The following is an 18,430-nucleotide window of genomic DNA, read 5'->3' as shown; positions in this document are numbered from 1 at the left end:
TCTTCCCGCTAAAAAGGGGATGCCCAGTCATTGGGATCGACGTCGACTCGATACACGTTATTGTCGAGGAGACCGAAAGTCGGTTGGAAGTAGAGTGGATTGACACCTTTGTTGAGAGTCGTAAAACTTGCTCCCATAGTAGAGAGAGGCGGCGGGTTGTTGTCTCGGTGTTGGTGTTGGTGTTGATGATTATTGGCACCGGGTCGTTCTATACAAGCATATGTCAGAGAAGGCGGGACAGAGATACCACTGCGTATCTTACCTTGATTAGAGGGATGATCAGGATAACAGCTTTTGCAAAGTGCTCTTCGCCTCCAGTCTGTTCAAATGGTATCAGACATCGGCTCCGACGAATCAGTCTCGAAACAGACTCACTGATATAGCCACATTCACATTTCCAGTCCCCAACGGATCCGAGAGGAGGACTGTTGACATTGCTATGCGTCACCTACACAGCAAATTAGCCTCAATCATCGACTGATGGTGGGGCAAAGCTTACGAAAAGCTCCTGAGGTCTAGGATGTCCGCAGCTGGGTGGAGTCGTCAGCAGGGATCTGCTTCATTCAAGCGAATCAAAACATACGCTCGACAATCAAGGTTTTTCTGGAAATTGTGATATCCACAATACGGTTGCTTACAGTCTACATCGCCCAGGTCAGCGAAGCGCGTTGCCAGCAGGAAACAGAATGCTTACACCAGTCACCAGGTGCAAAGGGCGTAGGAGCAGGAGGTCCGACTTCAAGCCCTGGTGCCCAGTTCGCAGGGATCAGACCAGCGTTGCTGTATTGGGCGTTGGACCAGCCGACTCTTCGAGGGAGTGTGGAAGTATCATACTGCTCGGAACCGCCGACGATGTAATGAGGAGGGACTGATGACAAAGTAGCTGTTCCCGTAATACTTGCGTGTGAGTTGGAGCTGATCTGATCGTCTGAAATGACTCGGTTGTGTGTCAGATTGGGGTTTCTAGCACATCGTGCGGCTTCACTGGTGAGCTGACGATAGCCTGGACTTTGTGCTAGAGCAGTCTGCTCGAGCCACGAAGTGATGGGAAGGCTGGCTCGTCTGTTTACAGCAGAGTCGCACCGGGTGTCCCACGAGCTTTCGGGTGCTTGCAAATCTCTGGAAGGCATTGTCACGTTTCGAGCGGCTCGAGACGAGGATTGTGCTTGCTGGGATACCTGATGCAATGGCTGATATGTACTCGCCCCATAGGTAAATCCGAACCCGCCAAACCCAGGCGTGTTGATAAAATCGGAAAAATTGTAATCTTCGATGCCCGACGAGGGTTGACCAGATTGAGCGAGTGTAGTGGAAGTGCTGGAGGCAGTGACCGGGATCTATCGACAGAAGACTTATCAGAAAAAGAGCGAATGGCAGAGTTTGCAAGCTCACTGATTTATCTCCTGGTCTGCCTGCATCGTCGAAAGGGTTGAAAGCATTGGAAAGCGTCGGCGACCGTGAGTGCTGCTGAGGGTTATTGAATAGGTCCACCTCGAATTGTCGGTCAATGCGATGTCGGTCCTGATACGCGAGCTCGCTGAGCCGATGCGAGGAAATGTCCTGTCTGACTTCGTTGCTCGCTTGTCTCTGCCTCACTGGTGCAGAAGTCGAGGTGGGTAATGTGTTACCATGTTGATTGTTGTAGGAAGCTCGGTGAGGCCAGGCGGCAGAAGGTGAGAGGGGGGTCATATAGCTGGAGTACATCTGAGAAGGAGATATCTGTTGCACTTTATCGATGAGACCGAGCTTCTTCTCTGTACCGATAGGCAGTGGCTTATCGTCGGTCAAGGGTGCATCCTGGGGAGCTCTCGAGGAAGGTGATAAAGTATTTCCGTGATGTTGCGCAGAGGTATGAGGTGGTTGAGTATGTTCTCCGGCGGTGTGTCTCAGAGAGCCAGAATCAGGTGCCGTGATGTCGTCAGAAGCTCTCGCAGTCGTGGATTTGCCCATCATGACTTGAGTGGACGTATGGGATTGCCTTTCTTCCCTTGGAGACCGGATATTGAGCGATCGGATGAGTGATTGTATCTGTATTGAGAACATGGTGGATGAGTATTAGCAAGGAAAATTGACTGAGTGGCGAAGGAGAGGGGTCAACGACTTACATCTTCCGCCGTCCTTGGTTTTCCTGCTCCGTCAAGTCTGTTCATTGGATGGTCGGTTTTCTTTCTGAGATCCTTGCTAGATGACTTCGGATGACCCTTTTCCTCAGGCATTCTCCCCGCCATGGCTACCCGATGGTGACCGGTCTTGGTGAGGTGTCTGATGCAGAAGTTCACTGCAGTTCGCCTGATATGAAGTCTTTCTGGCGAACACCGTAGGCTGGGTGTATACGCGTATCTATGCTATGTTTACAATTTATGGACGACAAATACCATACTATATCCGACAGGTTGGCAGGATGGAGGTGATGGATAGAAGAAGACGAGAAAGTAGCAAGAAGGAAGAAGGAATGAGAGATTTGGTGATGTGAGATCTGGTACGACGATCAGTTGAGAGAGAATGACTAAGTGAGTGAGTGCGAGGTATGATGTGATGTGTGCGCTGAAATGGTGGTCCGTGCGCTTTCTATATTAGGTTGGACAGAGCGTTGCCCCAGATTTTCCAAGTTTGACCCCTGTAGCTGACTCAACCGGGACACAGATTTGTGTGTATTGATAGGAGATATATCGAGTTTACTATTATGTGATATACCGTAATTGATAATGTCGTTATCTCCTCCTCGCCGCGTGGAGTAAGCTGTATGGAGGAGGATATCAAGGTCTTTTGGTGGTGGTGATTTGTCTTGTTCTTGCGTATTTTGTGTATTGTATATCCACTATACCATTACAATCACCCCTCCTTTGGTGGGGTTTTCTGGTTGTTCGTCCGATTGAGCTTATTATTCCGATGTACCAGCTAGGCTAGCGTGTGGGTTATATTTCCTTTCCGAAGTCCGATGATGTCGACTGCCGTATCACAAGAATGTGTGTATAATTATATCTTAGCAGATCAAAATTTATGGAAGAATGCGAATGTGCGAATGGAAGGAAATAGCAGGGGAGGGGTCCGAAAGTGAGGTAAAAGAAGGTGGGAAAGGGGAAACAAGATGATTCTTGACAACAGTGACGATCCCTTGGAAAATATATATATGTCAAAACATGTCATACATCGGACTTAGGTATGCTCGAAAGAGATTATTTTATTGATTTTGATGTTGGTCTAAAATCATTTACAGTTTTGTAGCTGAACTTTTCTGTGAAAACGACTCCAAAGGACCCTCTCAAACGCCCAGAAGCAACAGTCAGTGAACCGGACCCCATCCCCAGCTTGACTGTACTCGTACCAACAACAAATCATCATTTTGTCCCAAAGTCTATATTGTCGTCGTTATCATCATGTCATGTCTTTTGATGATCCAATCATACGTACTGTGTGCACTGTAGCTGTACAGTATATTACGTGGACTCAGCTGTCAAAGACCACGAGGCAGGCATGAGAGTCCACTGTGGTATGAAGCCAAAATCAATGGTGGTCCAGGTCCGCGAATGTGAAACCGCGACCTTACCCTGCTGACGTAGTAGATCAGACATGAACACAAAGTTTCAGCTTCTTTAAAGCTGATTGATTCTGACTTGATTCTGGCGGAAAGAGCCTTGTCCGATAGCCCGATATTTCGTCGTCCAGTACGCGGATTGATCGAAGATTCCGATCACGCACGGCCTTGTGTGTACATCCTTCAATGCAGTAAGCTCCAACCATCCCATTCCTTTGATGGTCCGTGCTTGGTAGCAATCATCGGACTCTTTAGCGTATTATCCTCAGTGCCTGATGTGTATCAATCGTCACGATCGTGTGACCACACATCACCATTGATGACCCATGTCGTCAGTGTCATCAAGCTGACGAGATATATCAAGACCAAATGCATTGAACATCACGGAATGGACAGCTGGAAGATCGATATATGCACACCAGAATGGAATTCTTGAAAAAATGGTGTAAATTTCCTGTCTGATCAGATCTTACATCGGCATGAAGATTACAGTACCCAGTGTACCGTGTCGTTGCATAACGATGCTGCGTTTGTGGCAAACCTTCTCACGCTATGATATACACTAATACCCGCGAGAGACCTCCCCTTCTGCTTGGTCGGCTTCTGCGAAGCTGCTTCTTCAGACTACTCTATAGTCGATCATCAACCCTCTCGCCCGGACCTCGGAACTCTTTCGAACCAAACACTTTCGACGGAAAGGACACAGAATTTCTGGACTCCTTCGTCCTCACTGTCATTTTGTCATTTACTGTATTACTGTATGTGATGTCATATCATTTCAGCAGGTCAGATACGATATATATCCTAAAGCATTGTCTATCGCTGAGTACGATAGAAGTACTGATCTTCACCGCATCCTCCAGCTCATCTAGCGCCCACGAGCTTCCGCCTTTGTCTCCGTCTCCGCATCTGCAGCTGCGAGGGGCTTACGGTATTCCGCCATACTCTGTTTGACCTCCCAGGTAGGGGTTCTAAGCGTGCAGAATACATACCAAGCGGAAACCCCGCGCCTCTCGATTAGCCTAGTCATTTTTGCAAACATGAAAAGTCCCATATTTGCCCACTTCATGAAGGAACTTACCGTTCATCAGCTGAGAGACCGATCGGCGGACCACTCAGATCGTCGAGAGGTCCGGCCATACTATTATACCAGGAGGGTTTGACAGATTCCACTGTTGAATTATTGCAGGAGTGTTCCGATGCTTGAGCAGAGGTCTTCTCCATGGTATTTTGCTTTTCCATCTGTTTCTCCGTTCCGGATGTCGCACCTGATCGTAATGGTGAACGTGATCGCGATCGCGAAGGGGAATGATCCTTGATCCAATTCTTCATACCGGATACGGACAGGCGACTTGTTCTCTCAGTTTGCTGTTCGGGCTCCATTATGTTTATGCTTATGAATTGTGGTTATGGATTGTACTGTACTCTATTATATGTGATTGCACTCTATGTATCAAAAATCAGCTCAAAGTTTCAAGGCAGCATCCAGCACCCCTGAAAAAGCAAAAAAGCAAAAGCAACGGGTTCTCTGTCCCACGGTATGTACAGTACAATGATCGGACGACACTCGTCATTCTCATAATTGTTATTCGAGACTCACCTTCAATAATGATTGAATTGTATGGTTCCCAATCGTTGTCGTCCCAGCTGGTTGTGGATTGTCGATCGTTGATCGAAGTAAAGCAGGTAAGCGAGTATCCTCTGAATCAGCCCCTTATATACCATAATTCCTCCGACATCGGCGGCAAGACCACCAGGGGACAGGATGACAAACGTTGCAAGTATGATGTCGTACCTTTTGAGCTCCTTTCAGACCCCAAGCGCCATCCCCTGCTCATAGCTTCGCCGAGGCGCTCAAGACACAAAGGGTGCCATACTGCAACAACCCATCTTCAGACGTGTATGACTCTCACTGCAATGCCTCGGAGGTCTCACCACCTCTGTGTTCGTCCTTTCTCCTCCATTTGACAAAACCAGATTCTCAGCCTTGCCACTACTGTATCTACGTCATAAGGTGCATATGACATCCTGTTCCATAGTATCCTATGTGACTTGTATGGTGTGTATCGATAAGAGCACTGGATTACGGACTATGAAGCCGTGGCGAAGGTACTTTCAGCTCTGAGAAAGGTGAGTCGCATGCAGATGGTACTGCCATAAATGTAGAAACAGATGCGAGGTTGCATGCATGACAGATCTGTATCTGCCACAGTACGGAGACTTGATGTCATTCTGCAATGAGCGATGAGCGATAGACGATGATCCATGACCATAACCATATTCATATTCATACTGAATGATAAAAGAGACCTAACACCGTATATCGTATATCGTATACCTATAGGCATTGCATAAGCTTATATGATGAATCAAAAGAAACAAAATCAAGTGGAGACGAAATCAGACAGGAGACAAAAGATGATAGCAGCCAATACTCGTACATAGGACCAAATATCGGAGTGGAAAGTGTGAGCCGAGAGAGATGTGGATACTCCGGTAGAGTAGAGAAAAGGAAGGATTGAGAAAGGATTACATATGTCTATAGTATTAGAGAGTCCGTAGTAATATATCAATCGTAAAGTGTGATTTTGGTTGGAGATTATCGAGACAAACGATGACATTGCTTATTCTTGACCGAAACCAAGGGTTTCCTCGACACTGCACAGACAACGCATCAGCATGAACTCTTTCACAGGCCGTACGAAGTGAACGCCTTGACCGAGAGAGGAGTCTCGAGTCTCGGGATTTTGGTAGATGTGGTACTCACGCAATGGTCAATTTCTGTTCAAGGGCTTCATAAGTTTTATAAGCCGGTAAATCAATTCTGTTGAAACAGGTATGCGATTTGGGTAATTGAGTCGGTTCACCCGCCTTCTCAATCGTGAATCTTCTCGGTCCATCAGATCCCTGTAAATCCTTGAATCCATTGACAGGGATTCGGGAAGTTCCAGTTGTGAATTGCAGTAAACGCGATTTCCGTTCGGCTGGCCATCCTCGGACTATCTTCCAGAACCATTCGACTACTTCGTCCGATGGGTTGCTGTGATCGGATCAAACATCATCAACACCTTACGCGCGTGACGTGTGAAGGAAAAGAGGAAAGGCATCACTCACTATCCACGGTAATCCGTATGTTTCATCCAATCATCCACATCAATCTCGGACATACCACCAATGAGCAATTCAAGTTCCCGCTCATCGAATACGTTGATCAATTCTTGAGGTATGAGTTCGTTGAATCCCGACATGAAAGCGTCGAATTGTTCGCTAACCCGTCGAGAGATTCGGTATTCGGTGACGAGATCGACGTAATCTTTCTTGTTATCTTCCGTGACCTCGATGTTCCTTCCGTCGTCTTTCAAATCCACAGTGACGACTTCTCCGAAATGTTCTTCCGTTATACTGAATGTGTCCTCGATGACATCTGTGATGTCGTTCTCCAGCATCCAGGTCAGACCCCGGTGCAATCCACTATCAACCGATTCTAAATCCTGCAAGGTGATCTTCTTCTTGAGAATCATCTTGTAGAACGATACGATGAAGTAAGCGTCTAAGAATCGTCTGTGGAAGATACCTAATCCTACTACTCGTCCAATAAACTTGAAGTAGTTGAGATGTTCAGGGTTGACACCGGAATTGGGGTTGATCTGCAGAGTGTAATTATCGTGCGCGGAGTACTCGAAAAGACAATAGAAGGGATTAAACATTTCGTGCGATAACAAGAAGAAGAACTCTCTGAGAAAAGTCGGGGACAGCGCATAGTCAGCGAATCATCTTGCGGCTGAAAAATTGAAAGTCTTTTAACTCACCTCGATAGACCTCCGTAATCCAAACCATCTTCACCCTCAAACTTGATCATCAACCTCTTCTTGAGATCGTTAGGCGTCTGCCTCATGATCTCAGTATACGAACCTTCAAAGATGTTATCTCTAGACACCTTGATGTGACATTGACCAGTGTTGGATCTAAGGGCAGGTTGAGATCTGAAGTAGATTAACTTCCTTCGGAAGTCTCTCTTGTATTGAGGTACGTTCTGGTCTAACGAAGAAGGTAGTCGTGGATCGTCCCATGTGGTGGTCTTGGTGTTGTGGTCCACAAAGTATACTCTTGCGGTTGAAGTCAATCGCATTTCCCATCCGGATGGCAATGGTCCCAATTGGCTGACAGTCTGAGGCTGAACAGTCATGCTTCCTTGACCGGGAGCAAGGACTCTCAAAAGCTGTTGTCTTCTAGGATCCACCCATGTAGTGGTTCTGGTGTTGTGATCAACGAAGTATGGTCGACCTTCAGGGGTGAATCGTTGTTCCCATCCTGCAGGTAAAGGTCCTTGTCCAGCCGTTGTAACATTGTTCGGGGCTACGGCACCTGCAGCACCAGTGCTTGCGTTCGTGGGTGTTGACGCTCCACCTGTGTTGCTTTGCTGAACATCAAGCATATCATCTGCCAGGTTTCGTTGATTGTGCCTAGCTCTAGCTTCACCTGTTGATGTAGCTTGAGAGGCATTGTTGGAGAGCACACTATCACTCGGTCTGTTCCAAGTCGTTGTTCTAGTGTTATGGTCGACGTAATACTGTCTACCGAGATGATCAATCCGTCTTTCCCAGCCAGTAGGAAGAGCACCATATTGATCGGAATGAGAATCGAATTCGTTTCCTGGTCCGGTAGAGTTTCCTGTTTGACCGGTGGAAGCAGCTTGAGCGGTTGGATTGACGGTGGGCGCCCCAGAGGCAGCGGCAGCGGTGCCGTTGGTGCTGATGGGTTGAGGAACGGAGGCTGACGGTGGGGCTACGGTCGCACTTTCAGGAGCTGTGGCGGGACTTGGGCTTTCCGGTTCGGGAGTGGCGTTGGCTGCCCGAAGGGTGGATCCAGGTCGGGAGCCAGCAGTGTTGACAGCAGCAGCAGTGTTGAGAGACAAAGCGGAGCCGTTGGCTGGTGCGTTGAGCATTGTGTTGGATGTAGAAGCGGCGGGAGCAGCAGCAGGTGCAGGTCCGCCTGTTTGGGTCGAAAGATATACGATGAGTTTTCCTTGTACAGCTTGACCGTCTGATCCCTTCTTGAGCTCCTTGGTGAGCATTTCTGGACAACGACATATTCAGCTGAGACTCCGACTACGATAACGATGCACAACTCACCCTGTCCACCTAATTCAAGATCGATGACATCGGAGACCTTAACGTTGATCACACCTAAGAATCCTTGATCCTGAACATCGCGACTATTGATCAGCTACAACATGGGCCGATGCGATGATGTATCGCTCACCTTTCGCTTGAATTTTCTCTGGTCAAAGATTTGAACAGCTACGATAGATGAGTCCTTCACCGTACTAGATATGCCAATCAAAGACAATGTCAGTTGCAAATCGACGGTGAGGGCTGAGACTATCCCTCTTGATTCATGAGGCACGCTTACATGTCAAAGTTCCTATTGTACGTCAATCAGGTTATCAATCAGTCATCGACCACTTTGCATCGTGTGTAGAGAAAGAGCATTCAATGACTCACTCATTCCAATAAGGGTTCAAAGTCCTCTTGATGACTGATGTAGTATGGATCTGTTCCGAGTCAACCGAGACTATGGCGAATGGATCCGGCAGTCTGAGGATATCCCTTTTGATCAACGAGTCGGCGGCGACGACTGTTCATGGTTGAGTGGGTAATTGTGTTCGTGGGCAATGCGAGGATAAAGGATGGGTTGAGGATTGTCAGGTTGCGAGAGTATGGATAAAGCGGCGGATTGACGAGGGATACAGACACACATCAGCAGCTATTCACTGATGATCTTACTTGTGTATCATCGGTATTTCAGGAGAATACTTACTGGTGACTCGAATAGACCTTGAACTGTTGCGTGTCAACGTGATTAATCATCGTTATTGTAGTCGGTGGAGTGAGATAGAGATAGATAAGGGGTTGAGATGGGACAGATTCATATGCATTATGGTAATGTGAGAGGTGAGCGATGCGTGATGTCAAGCCGTGTCAGCACATATCAAAGAAGTGATGAGATGAAGAACGTGTGTAGATGAGATTGTCGCGAAGTGCGATACCGTACTCTTGGGCAGGATAGACGAAGAAGGGGCGATGCGTTGACTTGACTTGATTTGACTTGAATTGACTTACAGGTTCCTATTCCCACTAGCTGAATTAGCTACCATCTTGGAGTGTTTGTTCGCTTGCTATCCAGTGGCTCTTCCAATACAGTCCTCTCTATTTGCTGGGTAGGTAGTCACTCGTCAAAGAGTTCGATGATGATAATAAGTTACAAATGCAAAGTGATAAGACGATAAATTGCTAATGCTATTGCTGATGCTGATGATCCAAAATAGAATTGATGATGATGAAATGCATCTGTCTGTCTACGCAGACTCCATTTCTTGCGGTTAGCGTGAATTACGGTGAGTGAATAATTGATAATCAATACATAATCAGGTATCTCACATAACAAGTTAACCGAGACATTTTATCAGTGCCACAACCACGCGATCAGACAAGAGACGAGTCAGTGGCACTTGACCGGATTTAAGCGGGTTTCAAAGCCAGTCTGACATCTGTTTGGTTCGAGCTGTACTCGTACTCCACCAAGCACAATAATAGTCCTGCTTTGGCGTTGTCCGTGATGCACATATCATATCATAGCATATCTTAGCCTTGTCATGTTCACGTATAAAATCGTATCGGCGAGCCAAAAAACCAATTGTACTGTAGTCAATCAACCTTGCTCACCTAGTCACCTAAGATATCTTGAATTCCAAACCATATATTTAGCAAAATCAAAAAATGGGATCAGAGGCGGGTATCAAAGGTATATGTATATTATACACACTTGTGTTCAAAACCCGAAGAAAACGCAAATCTCGTAGCAATCGTTCGTTCAATCGATCAATCGTTCAATTGTTTAATCAATAATCATCCGCATCCCCACTTCCACTTTCACTCGGACTACTACCTCCTCTCACCTTCTTAGCCAACTTCTTTTTCTTCTTAGCTTGACCCGTCGATTTGCCAGCTCCATTCCCACTGGGGGCAGGCATAGACAGACTCCTATTCCCATTGATCAAGATACTATGAGAATCCTCAGTCTCCTCTTCGTCCGCTCTGATCTTTCTAGCTTGAGCGAAAAACAGTTGAGCTTCTTTATCGGGCGATATATTCTCGATCGAATAATCATTGCCTCGAGGTACCAAGAATTGTCCTCCTGGAGCCATCACGAATGACGTTCGGTAAATCTGTACTTGGACTGCTCCTTGAATCACGTAAAACACCTGACAAAAACAAAACATCCTTCCGAAATCAGCTCAAACGCACAGAAAGTCATTTAATTAAGAAAGATAAGAAGACCAGAAACCCACATAAGCGTTATCTTTACTTGGTTTAGGGGCTTTGGATTTGCCAACTCCGATATGGACCACTCCGGCAGCCATGAAATTGCCTTCACCAAAGATCTTCTGGTATCGGAAGACTTGACTTTCATCCTTGGATTTCTGAGCCTTGGGAGACACCATGGCCTTGGTGTACGCGATGACTGATTTAACGGAACCAAATCAACGGATCATCAGCTCTGCTCACGACCTTCAACTCATGCATGGAATTGCTCCGCTCACTTCTTTGTGCCTCCACTCCTGATGGGTAATCTTTGACCAGACCAGTGGTGTCCGTATTAGCGTCCCATCCTTCCTCGTCTGCAGGCTCGTCTTGATATCTCTTTCGTTTTGTTTCCGATGCGCTTCTTTGGCGCGAGGGGGCGACGGAACGTGCTCGTCCGACCTTACTCAGAGGTCGAGCTTCCTCCTCTTCCATTCGGACGATAGCCTTGATCACTGGTAATCCCGGTCCTCGAGCATATTCAACATGCTCATTACGCCAAAACTCCAACGGTGGGTAATGTGTTCTCAACGATCGACGAGTCTTGAAGGTACCATGATACCCATCTTCATCTTCGTCCGCAGGCTCTCCAACCCCGATCTGGCTAATTCTGGTTCTTTGGGGTTTGGCGCTCCCTTCCCTAGCTCTGCTTCTCACAACAGCGCCCGCATCCCTCCTTTGTCGACGAGGAGGAGCTTTCTTAGCTTTTGCCACATCTTTCTTGGGTTGTGTCGGTCGTTCTGTCTCGTCTCCAGATCGTTCCTCTTCATCCTCCTCTTCAACATCTTCCAAGCCGTCGTCGTCGTCGTCGTCGTCGCCGCCGGCCATATCATCTACCAATGCACTAACTTCACCGCTGTTGTCTTGGATGTCCGTATCATCATTGCCAAACGAGACATCTTGGGTTGTCTGATCGGAACCTTCCGTCGCCCCATCATTATCGTAAGACGGCCCTTCGTTGTCACTGACACTGTTTTCTCTCCCGCCGCGAGTTACGTTCGAGACTCTAGATGTCGATCCGATATTGTTCGACTGTCTGGTTGACTCTTCTTGGAAGTCATCCCCAAATGAGATGTCTCTTTCCACAGTGATATCTTCCTCAAGATCTGTTATAGTGCTTCTTCTAGTCGCTCCAGCTGCCTTCTTCTGCGCGGGACTTCTGTTCTTCTGGTTGACAGGTGAGCTTGACAATCTACCTGATTGACGTGTCGTAGTATTTCTTGAGGGACTGGAACCCAGGTCGTCGTCAAACCCTCCATCAAAGTCCTCACTTGTGTCCTGTTCGGTATCACCAACCGTCAAATCGCTAATTCTCCTCGATCTCATTGACTTCGAGGGACTGATTCGAGATAGAGTAGATTTTCGAGGTGACGATCTGGCGGCGGAGTTGGATGCTCTGGGCGAAGGGATCGAGTCGAATGTTCGATTGAAACCAGGCGAAGAGACCGAGACTCTCGATCGTGCAGGAAGGCTCACTGATGGGGGGTCTGCAGACGATCGAGGGTCAGCCTCTGTCTACAGTATTTGTGTGTCGGGGAACTCACTGCCTTGATCGTAATACTTCGGGGTGGCTGGGTCTAGAATCATCGTTCTCGTCAGCCGAATTCAACTTTCATGCCAACGAATGATGTTGAGAAGACACAGGAGATGAAAGGGGTAGTCAAGCAAAGATGAAAGGGAGAAGCGGGGAGAGGCAGAAAGGTTGGGGAGATCACACTCACGCAGCTCATCATCATCTCTTAACAAATCATCGTCCGCGAGCACTCCGCCCAGCTCTTGTTCGGCCTCATCGTCGCTCGCATGTGCATATTCGCTCAATCTCCTTCCGGATGATTTCCGCATCGTCCCAATCGCATCCCCCGTCATAGGAGTTGCCGCCGTATAATCGCTCCTCGCTCCGGGCGTCTTCGGCGTTCTAGCGAACGTAGATGAAAAGGTTCGCGATCCGATATCCGTCCCGGGAGTCTGGAAGAATGCAGCTGGGTCTTCGAACCCGTCGTGCAGTCGAGCTACGTTCGTAGGCATGACTGCGTTCGAGCGGCTAATGAAGCAAGTCAAGTAGTCAGCATTCTTCATACTCAACGACATCACTCGAGAGGATGCACAGGGTTATGACGCAGGTTGATTGAGAGGTCAAAGAGCTATAGGACCATAAGCTATACTGCTATATACTCACGTTCCGACCGTCTTGGGATCCGCATTGTACGGCAAATGCTTCTCTTCCCCACGTCTCGCTCGACCGGGAGTACGAGATGCCATATCGTCTATCTTAATGTTCCACTATTGTAGCGATGTTGATTGATTGATCAAGTGAGCAAAGGAGTGTGAGGTGGTACTGAGAGTGTCGATTCTCGAGGACAGTGTATTCAGGAGGCTGATCAAGAAGAGTAAGTCGGTCTTGTTTGCTGATGAGGAGCGACACCACTGTCCGATGTTGAGCCTACGTACACTATATTCTTACCGTCAAGTATATGAGTATGCTCGTTGGGTTGTGATTGTAGGGTGAATGGATGACGAGTTAAACTCATGTTCTCAACGCATTGATCTCATGTTGAGTACTCGACTAGCAGTTGTCTGGTTTACATGTAAGTAGAACGCGACATGGCACAATGATTTTTACTCAATTAGGAAAAAAAGCATCGCCTCGTGGCGGCTGACTTTGTGCTCTGATCGTGATTTGACCCTGAAATAGCAAATGAGATTCAAGAGTGCTGTTGTCGCATCTCAATGATGGTGTGCATATTCGTCTGATAATGTATGCTGCATGAAGTATAATGTAAATTGCATGGCCCGCTCTTCCCGTGCATCTCATTATAAGAAAAAGCTTCATATAGTACGATGTAATCCTCTCCTTGGTCGTACTTCGGCGTATCATGCCCCGTCAATCATCCATCATAACCAGAGAATTGGTCTAATATACTCTTGGCATGGACCAACCGCCTCGCCCCGCCTCAACTTCATAATCAGAAGCGCACAGATCACGTAGCGTGTTCAAGATTGCCCTACCTCACAGGAATGTTATCGAGTCTACCACATGTTCAGACTCCGAATATCCCAATACAGTCTCGATATGCGCACTGAGCCATCGATAAGTATCAGCGATAATGATCAATGCTATCATCTCCTACAGTCACACCTTTCGTCTCGAGCTCTCATGTGAGGTGCAATGCGTGAATGCAAGTCCAATCCGAGCTGATCAACTCACCTTTTCAACCCTTTTATCCTATCGATCTCAACACTATTATACTGCGCCAGACCTTTCCCAATTTCCACTTCTTCCCATCCTTGCCCTTCCTCTTCTTCTCTTTTTTTGTCTCTCTGTTCGGTATCATTCAGAGATATCTTATCTAATCTCTCATTGATCGATGAATTAGACATAGACAAGATAGTAGCTGGGGAAGGAGACGAGGGGATAGATTTCGAAAGTGGGTCCAAAGAAGCTATCGAGGATGAAAGGGATAATATAGGTTGTAGTTGAGGAGTCGAAGGTTCGCCCCCCACCCCTGCCCCTGCCAAGTGTTTCAGTGCAGGGGATATCAGCGTTGAAGGTTTATTCGACGTATCGTCTATACTGAATCTCGAAGTTGAGGTTGAACCTCGTGTCGGACTAGGTGGAACACTTTCGTCTACGTCTATCGAGTTTCTAGATACCCCTCCATCGGTATTCTCGTTGCGTTCATTCTCGAGGCGGTGGTGGTGGTGGTGATGATCACGTCTTCTGCGTCGAACAATGAGCCGAACAGCCTGATGTGAAGCGAAGGGACCTTCCACCCTGACTACTCCTGCTGGAAGTAATCTGCCACCAGACTCTTTTCTCTGTATAGCCCGATAAGCTCCTTCGTCAATTACGATCGTCCCAGCGGAATGTAATCCATGTGCGATCCACCATTTTCGGCTATCATCAAATCTCCAAACATCAGCAGATCTCCTACGAAGCGTCCAGACTTTCAGACTAGCGGAAATATGACTTACTCTTTCAAGGCGGTTTCTCGTCGCAAGAATCTCGTACATAACGGTCCTTCTTCCAAGTACGGAGTTTCCGATATATCCCTACTTGGTCCAGCACCTTTCTCTATTACCCTGAATATGTCCTTCACGTTGGCCGAATGCATTATGACAGTCGTTGTGCCTGCCGCCGTGGCCAATTCTGCAGCTATCAATTTCGTTGACATTCCACCCGTTCCCAATGATGTGCCCAGCGTAGCCGTCGATACTAAGCGAATCGATGGCAATGTCAGCTTTACGGGAACAAAGTTTATCGATAGCTAGCATTCTACGACTCACCTTGCTGTTTGACTTTTTCAATATCCCTAACCACTCGAACAGGTTTCGCATCCGGATTATTCCTTGGGTTGTCCGTGTAGCTATGTCACACTCTTCAGCTGAATGAATCAGATCCTCAATTAAGCTGACTCACAGACATTCTACATCAGTCAACAAAAACAGGTAATCCGCATGCACTATGGCCGAAGAGATAGCTGATAAGGTATCATTATCACCGAATTTGATTTCCTACGTTCGTCATCACTATGAGCTGGGCTGTCCTTCCCTATCAGCGATGACGACGCAAGGGTAGCTCACAGTCACCGATACAGTATCATTTTCGTTTACGATAGGTACCACACCCATCTGGAGCAATTCCGAGAACGTATTCTGGGCATTCAGGTATCTCGTTCTCTATATACTGGCATCAGCTCTCTCTCTCTCTCTCTCTCTCTCTCTCTCTCAGTCAGCGTTACAATTGACGGCAACAGGAAGGTGTAGCCACTCAATGGTGGCAAAGACTCACATCCGAAATATCCATTCGTGTTAATAAAATCTGCGCAATAGGCTGATCCAATTGCGAGAACAAATTATCCCATAAGGCTATCAATCTACCTTGACCTATTGCCGCTAAGGCCTGTTTATCATCGCGATCCCAGACCAGTTGATTAGCTTTTACTTACAGATGATGTACACCCTCAAAAACGGATACGACATACCTGTTTCTGACTCAAGGCTTTACCTCTCCCTCTCAAATTCATCCTCCTCAGCCCGACTCCAATAGCGCCCGAGGAACATAATACGACTCTGTGACCCAGTGATCTCAGGTGAACTACTGTCTCCACTATCGAGGACAGGAGTTCCAAGTGCGGGAGAAAGGGGTATTCGGGAGAAACAATCGACGAGGTTCCTATATGCGGATCATGAAGAAGCGTTGATGTCTCAGTCAGCCATGAGGTCCAAACTAGGTGGAAGTGGAAATAGTCCGACCTCCCAGCTTCAAGCGACCGAGTCCGCCTTGAGGTCACGAGGGACTTGAGGCTCACTAACCGAGCTTGATCACTATAGTCAGAGGAGTCGCTTTGATCTTGGACTTTCCCGATCAGACGTTCAAGTCAGCTCACTTCTTCAATATAATCTTTATTCTTCAGTTCATCTTCAACCCGGTCCGACGTCCGAGCGAGAAAATAGGGGAGGACATACAGTCATCTTGCCATCCGATTTTTCGGTCTCGCCCAAAGGAGAAGGAAGAACCTGATCGAAGTCTGATACCCGCTAACACAACTGTTTACTTAACAATCAAATTGAAGTAGTTTGACCACTCTTTGACCTCGTCTTGACCGTAAAGAACCGACCTCGCTACGAGGTCCGAGTCAACACATCTGGACTTCGAAAAAACATGGTGACATCATCATTTCCTTCTCGAACCGACAGTCAGGTGAGGGGGTTTGTGAATATGCTTGTTAGAAGAAGGGAGAGAAAGTTGCATAGATACGCTGTTTCACTTATATACACAATGCATATACCGTCCGCAAATATGGTCTAATTGATGACAGAGAATCATTGACGGGAACTCAATACAAAACAAGCTGGCTTGCTTTCGTCACCCCCTCCATCCCTTTTCTATCTGGAATGCCTCAGATCGTATCTCCTCTACCTCCCTCTGCTTCAGGGACGATCAAACTGGACTGACCATTGCGCCTCGATCATCCAATTACTTCTTTATCTAGTCCATTCATATCTTTTCAATCAGGAGGGCTTTTCTGTGCGTGTCCTCACATTCGAGTGTTTTGAGGGCGAGACGAGTGTGATGGATTATTGTTAGGTTGTGAGCTTCAATCATATCTTTCTTGAGTTACCACCAAGCCATGACTTTGACGAAACCAATCCATTCCTGATAGAGGAGCTGATCCTTTGTAGTTTTCTCGATATCATCTTCGTCAACAAGACGGGAAGTCCACCAACGGGCCATGTCTTCGATCTGATCTTGCGTCATCTCGGATTTTAGGTGCCTCTTGATTTGCTGATAGATATAGCACGAGTCGACCATTTCCGGAGGAATGATAGCGGTCGGATCGCTGAGTCCGACCTTGCTCATGTCGATGAAAGGCTTGTTATCTCATTGAGGCCGATCAGCTCTACAGGAACGGTGCTCATTTCTCTGCTGGCGAGCCTGGTACAGTAGTGAGGAGTGGTAGGATCGGACAGGCATCTGTTTCCGCAGTCCATTTGCATTTGGTGGGCTACCTTGATGGTCCAATCAGACCAAGTTGAACCATCGGTGTTTCTGTGGTCAGTGGGCGGGTGGTCATCGGGACTTCGTGGAGCCGGAAGCTGGTCAGGCATAGGGATTTCTGTTGCAGGTCACGAAGAAGCTGTCAGCTCTGGTAGACAGGAGGAAAACGTAGCTCGTTTCCCTATAAGTAAGCGACTGACTGACCTTGGCTGCTGGGTTGACAATCTCCCGCACCTTCAAGACATACTCTGTGCTTGTCACTGCCGGCGTCGAGGACATATGTGGAGATATCGGGCTTGATCTGACAAGCGAAGTCGATATCGATAACGTCAGCTCATCATTGGCCAGAGGTGAGAGCTGACTGACTTAGCGCCACTCACTTCTTCTGAGGTTGGGGGTAACATCGCCGCGTCTACGACTCTTTGACTGGCTGTGATGTTGTTCAGATGAGCAGCGACAGCCTTGTCATATCGGTATTCCAACTCCTACACATAAAACGCATAAGGTCTCGGATGCAGTATGCTCACGCAGATTCGCAGATTCGAGGTTGATTGACGTACCTTGTACTGCAAATCCTGCTTCTTCACCTTCTCCTTCCACTGGAAGAACAACACTCGCGAACTTCAGTCATCTCTTTGTAGTGTTCTGAAAACGCGCTGACGAGACGTCCACCCCTTGCATGTTGAGAGGCAAACGAATGATCGGGAAACAATTGACTTCACTCACCTGTTCGAGGGTGATATCGGAGCTCATTGTACTTGCACCGAGGTTTACCTCAAATTGGTTGATTTGTAGATTAGTCCGAATCGCAACCCGATTAATAGTGGAGACAATGAGAATGAAGAAGGAAGGAAGAAGAAACAAGAAAGAAGGACGGGGGACCGCGAACAGCGTGAACAACAAGAAATAAACAAACAACACCCATTAGTAATTACATCGTTAGAGTACGTCAGTCCGCAGGTCCGAGCGTCAATTTCGTTGTTTTACAATGATTATCAATCAGAAAAATCTAGATTTTCGCTCCATCACATA

At 47.3% G+C, this 18,430-nt stretch overlaps 6 protein-coding genes across 6 annotated transcripts; all 6 read right to left on the bottom strand.

Annotated features, from left to right (window-relative positions):
• Positions 1 to 8: 8 nt before the first annotated feature.
• On the bottom strand, positions 9 to 2,216 carry I303_100917 (uncharacterized protein; the record flags this gene model as incomplete). The annotated part of the gene is made up of 7 exons (XM_018404287.1): positions 9 to 319; positions 376 to 448; positions 500 to 530; positions 584 to 641; positions 695 to 1,337; positions 1,393 to 2,028; positions 2,106 to 2,216. 7 exons carry the CDS (start codon positions 2,214 to 2,216, stop codon positions 9 to 11), a joined length of 1,863 nt encoding a protein of 620 aa, XP_018266941.1.
• A 2,187-nt stretch (positions 2,217 to 4,403) lies between these two features.
• On the bottom strand, positions 4,404 to 4,918 carry I303_100916 (uncharacterized protein; the record flags this gene model as incomplete). The annotated part of the gene is made up of 2 exons (XM_065968224.1): positions 4,404 to 4,557; positions 4,617 to 4,918. The coding sequence occupies 2 exons, from the start codon at positions 4,916 to 4,918 to the stop codon at positions 4,404 to 4,406; spliced, it is 456 nt and encodes a 151-aa protein (XP_065824296.1).
• Positions 4,919 to 6,159: 1,241 nt separating this feature from the next.
• On the bottom strand, positions 6,160 to 9,692 carry I303_100915 (uncharacterized protein; the record flags this gene model as incomplete). Its single annotated transcript, XM_018404285.1, has 10 exons — positions 6,160 to 6,193; positions 6,303 to 6,575; positions 6,650 to 7,270; positions 7,345 to 8,611; positions 8,668 to 8,737; positions 8,798 to 8,861; positions 8,948 to 8,959; positions 9,040 to 9,172; positions 9,356 to 9,378; positions 9,658 to 9,692. The coding sequence occupies 10 exons, from the start codon at positions 9,690 to 9,692 to the stop codon at positions 6,160 to 6,162; spliced, it is 2,532 nt and encodes an 843-aa protein (XP_018266939.1).
• Positions 9,693 to 10,436: 744 nt separating this feature from the next.
• Positions 10,437 to 13,158, bottom strand: I303_100914 (uncharacterized protein; the record flags this gene model as incomplete). Its single annotated transcript, XM_018404284.1, has 6 exons — positions 10,437 to 10,799; positions 10,887 to 11,059; positions 11,139 to 12,386; positions 12,444 to 12,476; positions 12,621 to 12,940; positions 13,076 to 13,158. The coding sequence occupies 6 exons, from the start codon at positions 13,156 to 13,158 to the stop codon at positions 10,437 to 10,439; spliced, it is 2,220 nt and encodes a 739-aa protein (XP_018266938.1).
• Positions 13,159 to 13,906: 748 nt separating this feature from the next.
• On the bottom strand, positions 13,907 to 16,371 carry I303_100913 (glutamate 5-kinase; the record flags this gene model as incomplete). Its single annotated transcript, XM_018404283.1, has 10 exons — positions 13,907 to 13,976; positions 14,105 to 14,794; positions 14,872 to 15,112; positions 15,184 to 15,263; positions 15,317 to 15,411; positions 15,481 to 15,576; positions 15,689 to 15,799; positions 15,882 to 16,072; positions 16,213 to 16,255; positions 16,366 to 16,371. 10 exons carry the CDS (start codon positions 16,369 to 16,371, stop codon positions 13,907 to 13,909), a joined length of 1,623 nt encoding a protein of 540 aa, XP_018266937.1.
• A 646-nt stretch (positions 16,372 to 17,017) lies between these two features.
• Positions 17,018 to 18,151, bottom strand: I303_100912 (uncharacterized protein; the record flags this gene model as incomplete). The annotated part of the gene is made up of 6 exons (XM_018404282.1): positions 17,018 to 17,272; positions 17,410 to 17,516; positions 17,603 to 17,699; positions 17,779 to 17,883; positions 17,959 to 17,997; positions 18,125 to 18,151. The coding sequence occupies 6 exons, from the start codon at positions 18,149 to 18,151 to the stop codon at positions 17,018 to 17,020; spliced, it is 630 nt and encodes a 209-aa protein (XP_018266936.1).
• Positions 18,152 to 18,430: the final 279 nt, after the last annotated feature.

This window comes from Kwoniella dejecticola, chromosome 1, assembly GCF_000512565.2.
Source record: "Kwoniella dejecticola CBS 10117 chromosome 1, complete sequence".
Taxonomy (NCBI): Eukaryota; Fungi; Basidiomycota; class Tremellomycetes; order Tremellales; family Cryptococcaceae; genus Kwoniella; species Kwoniella dejecticola.
Note: the sequence above shows the minus strand (reverse complement) of the source record. Positions and strands in the feature narration are given on the sequence as shown.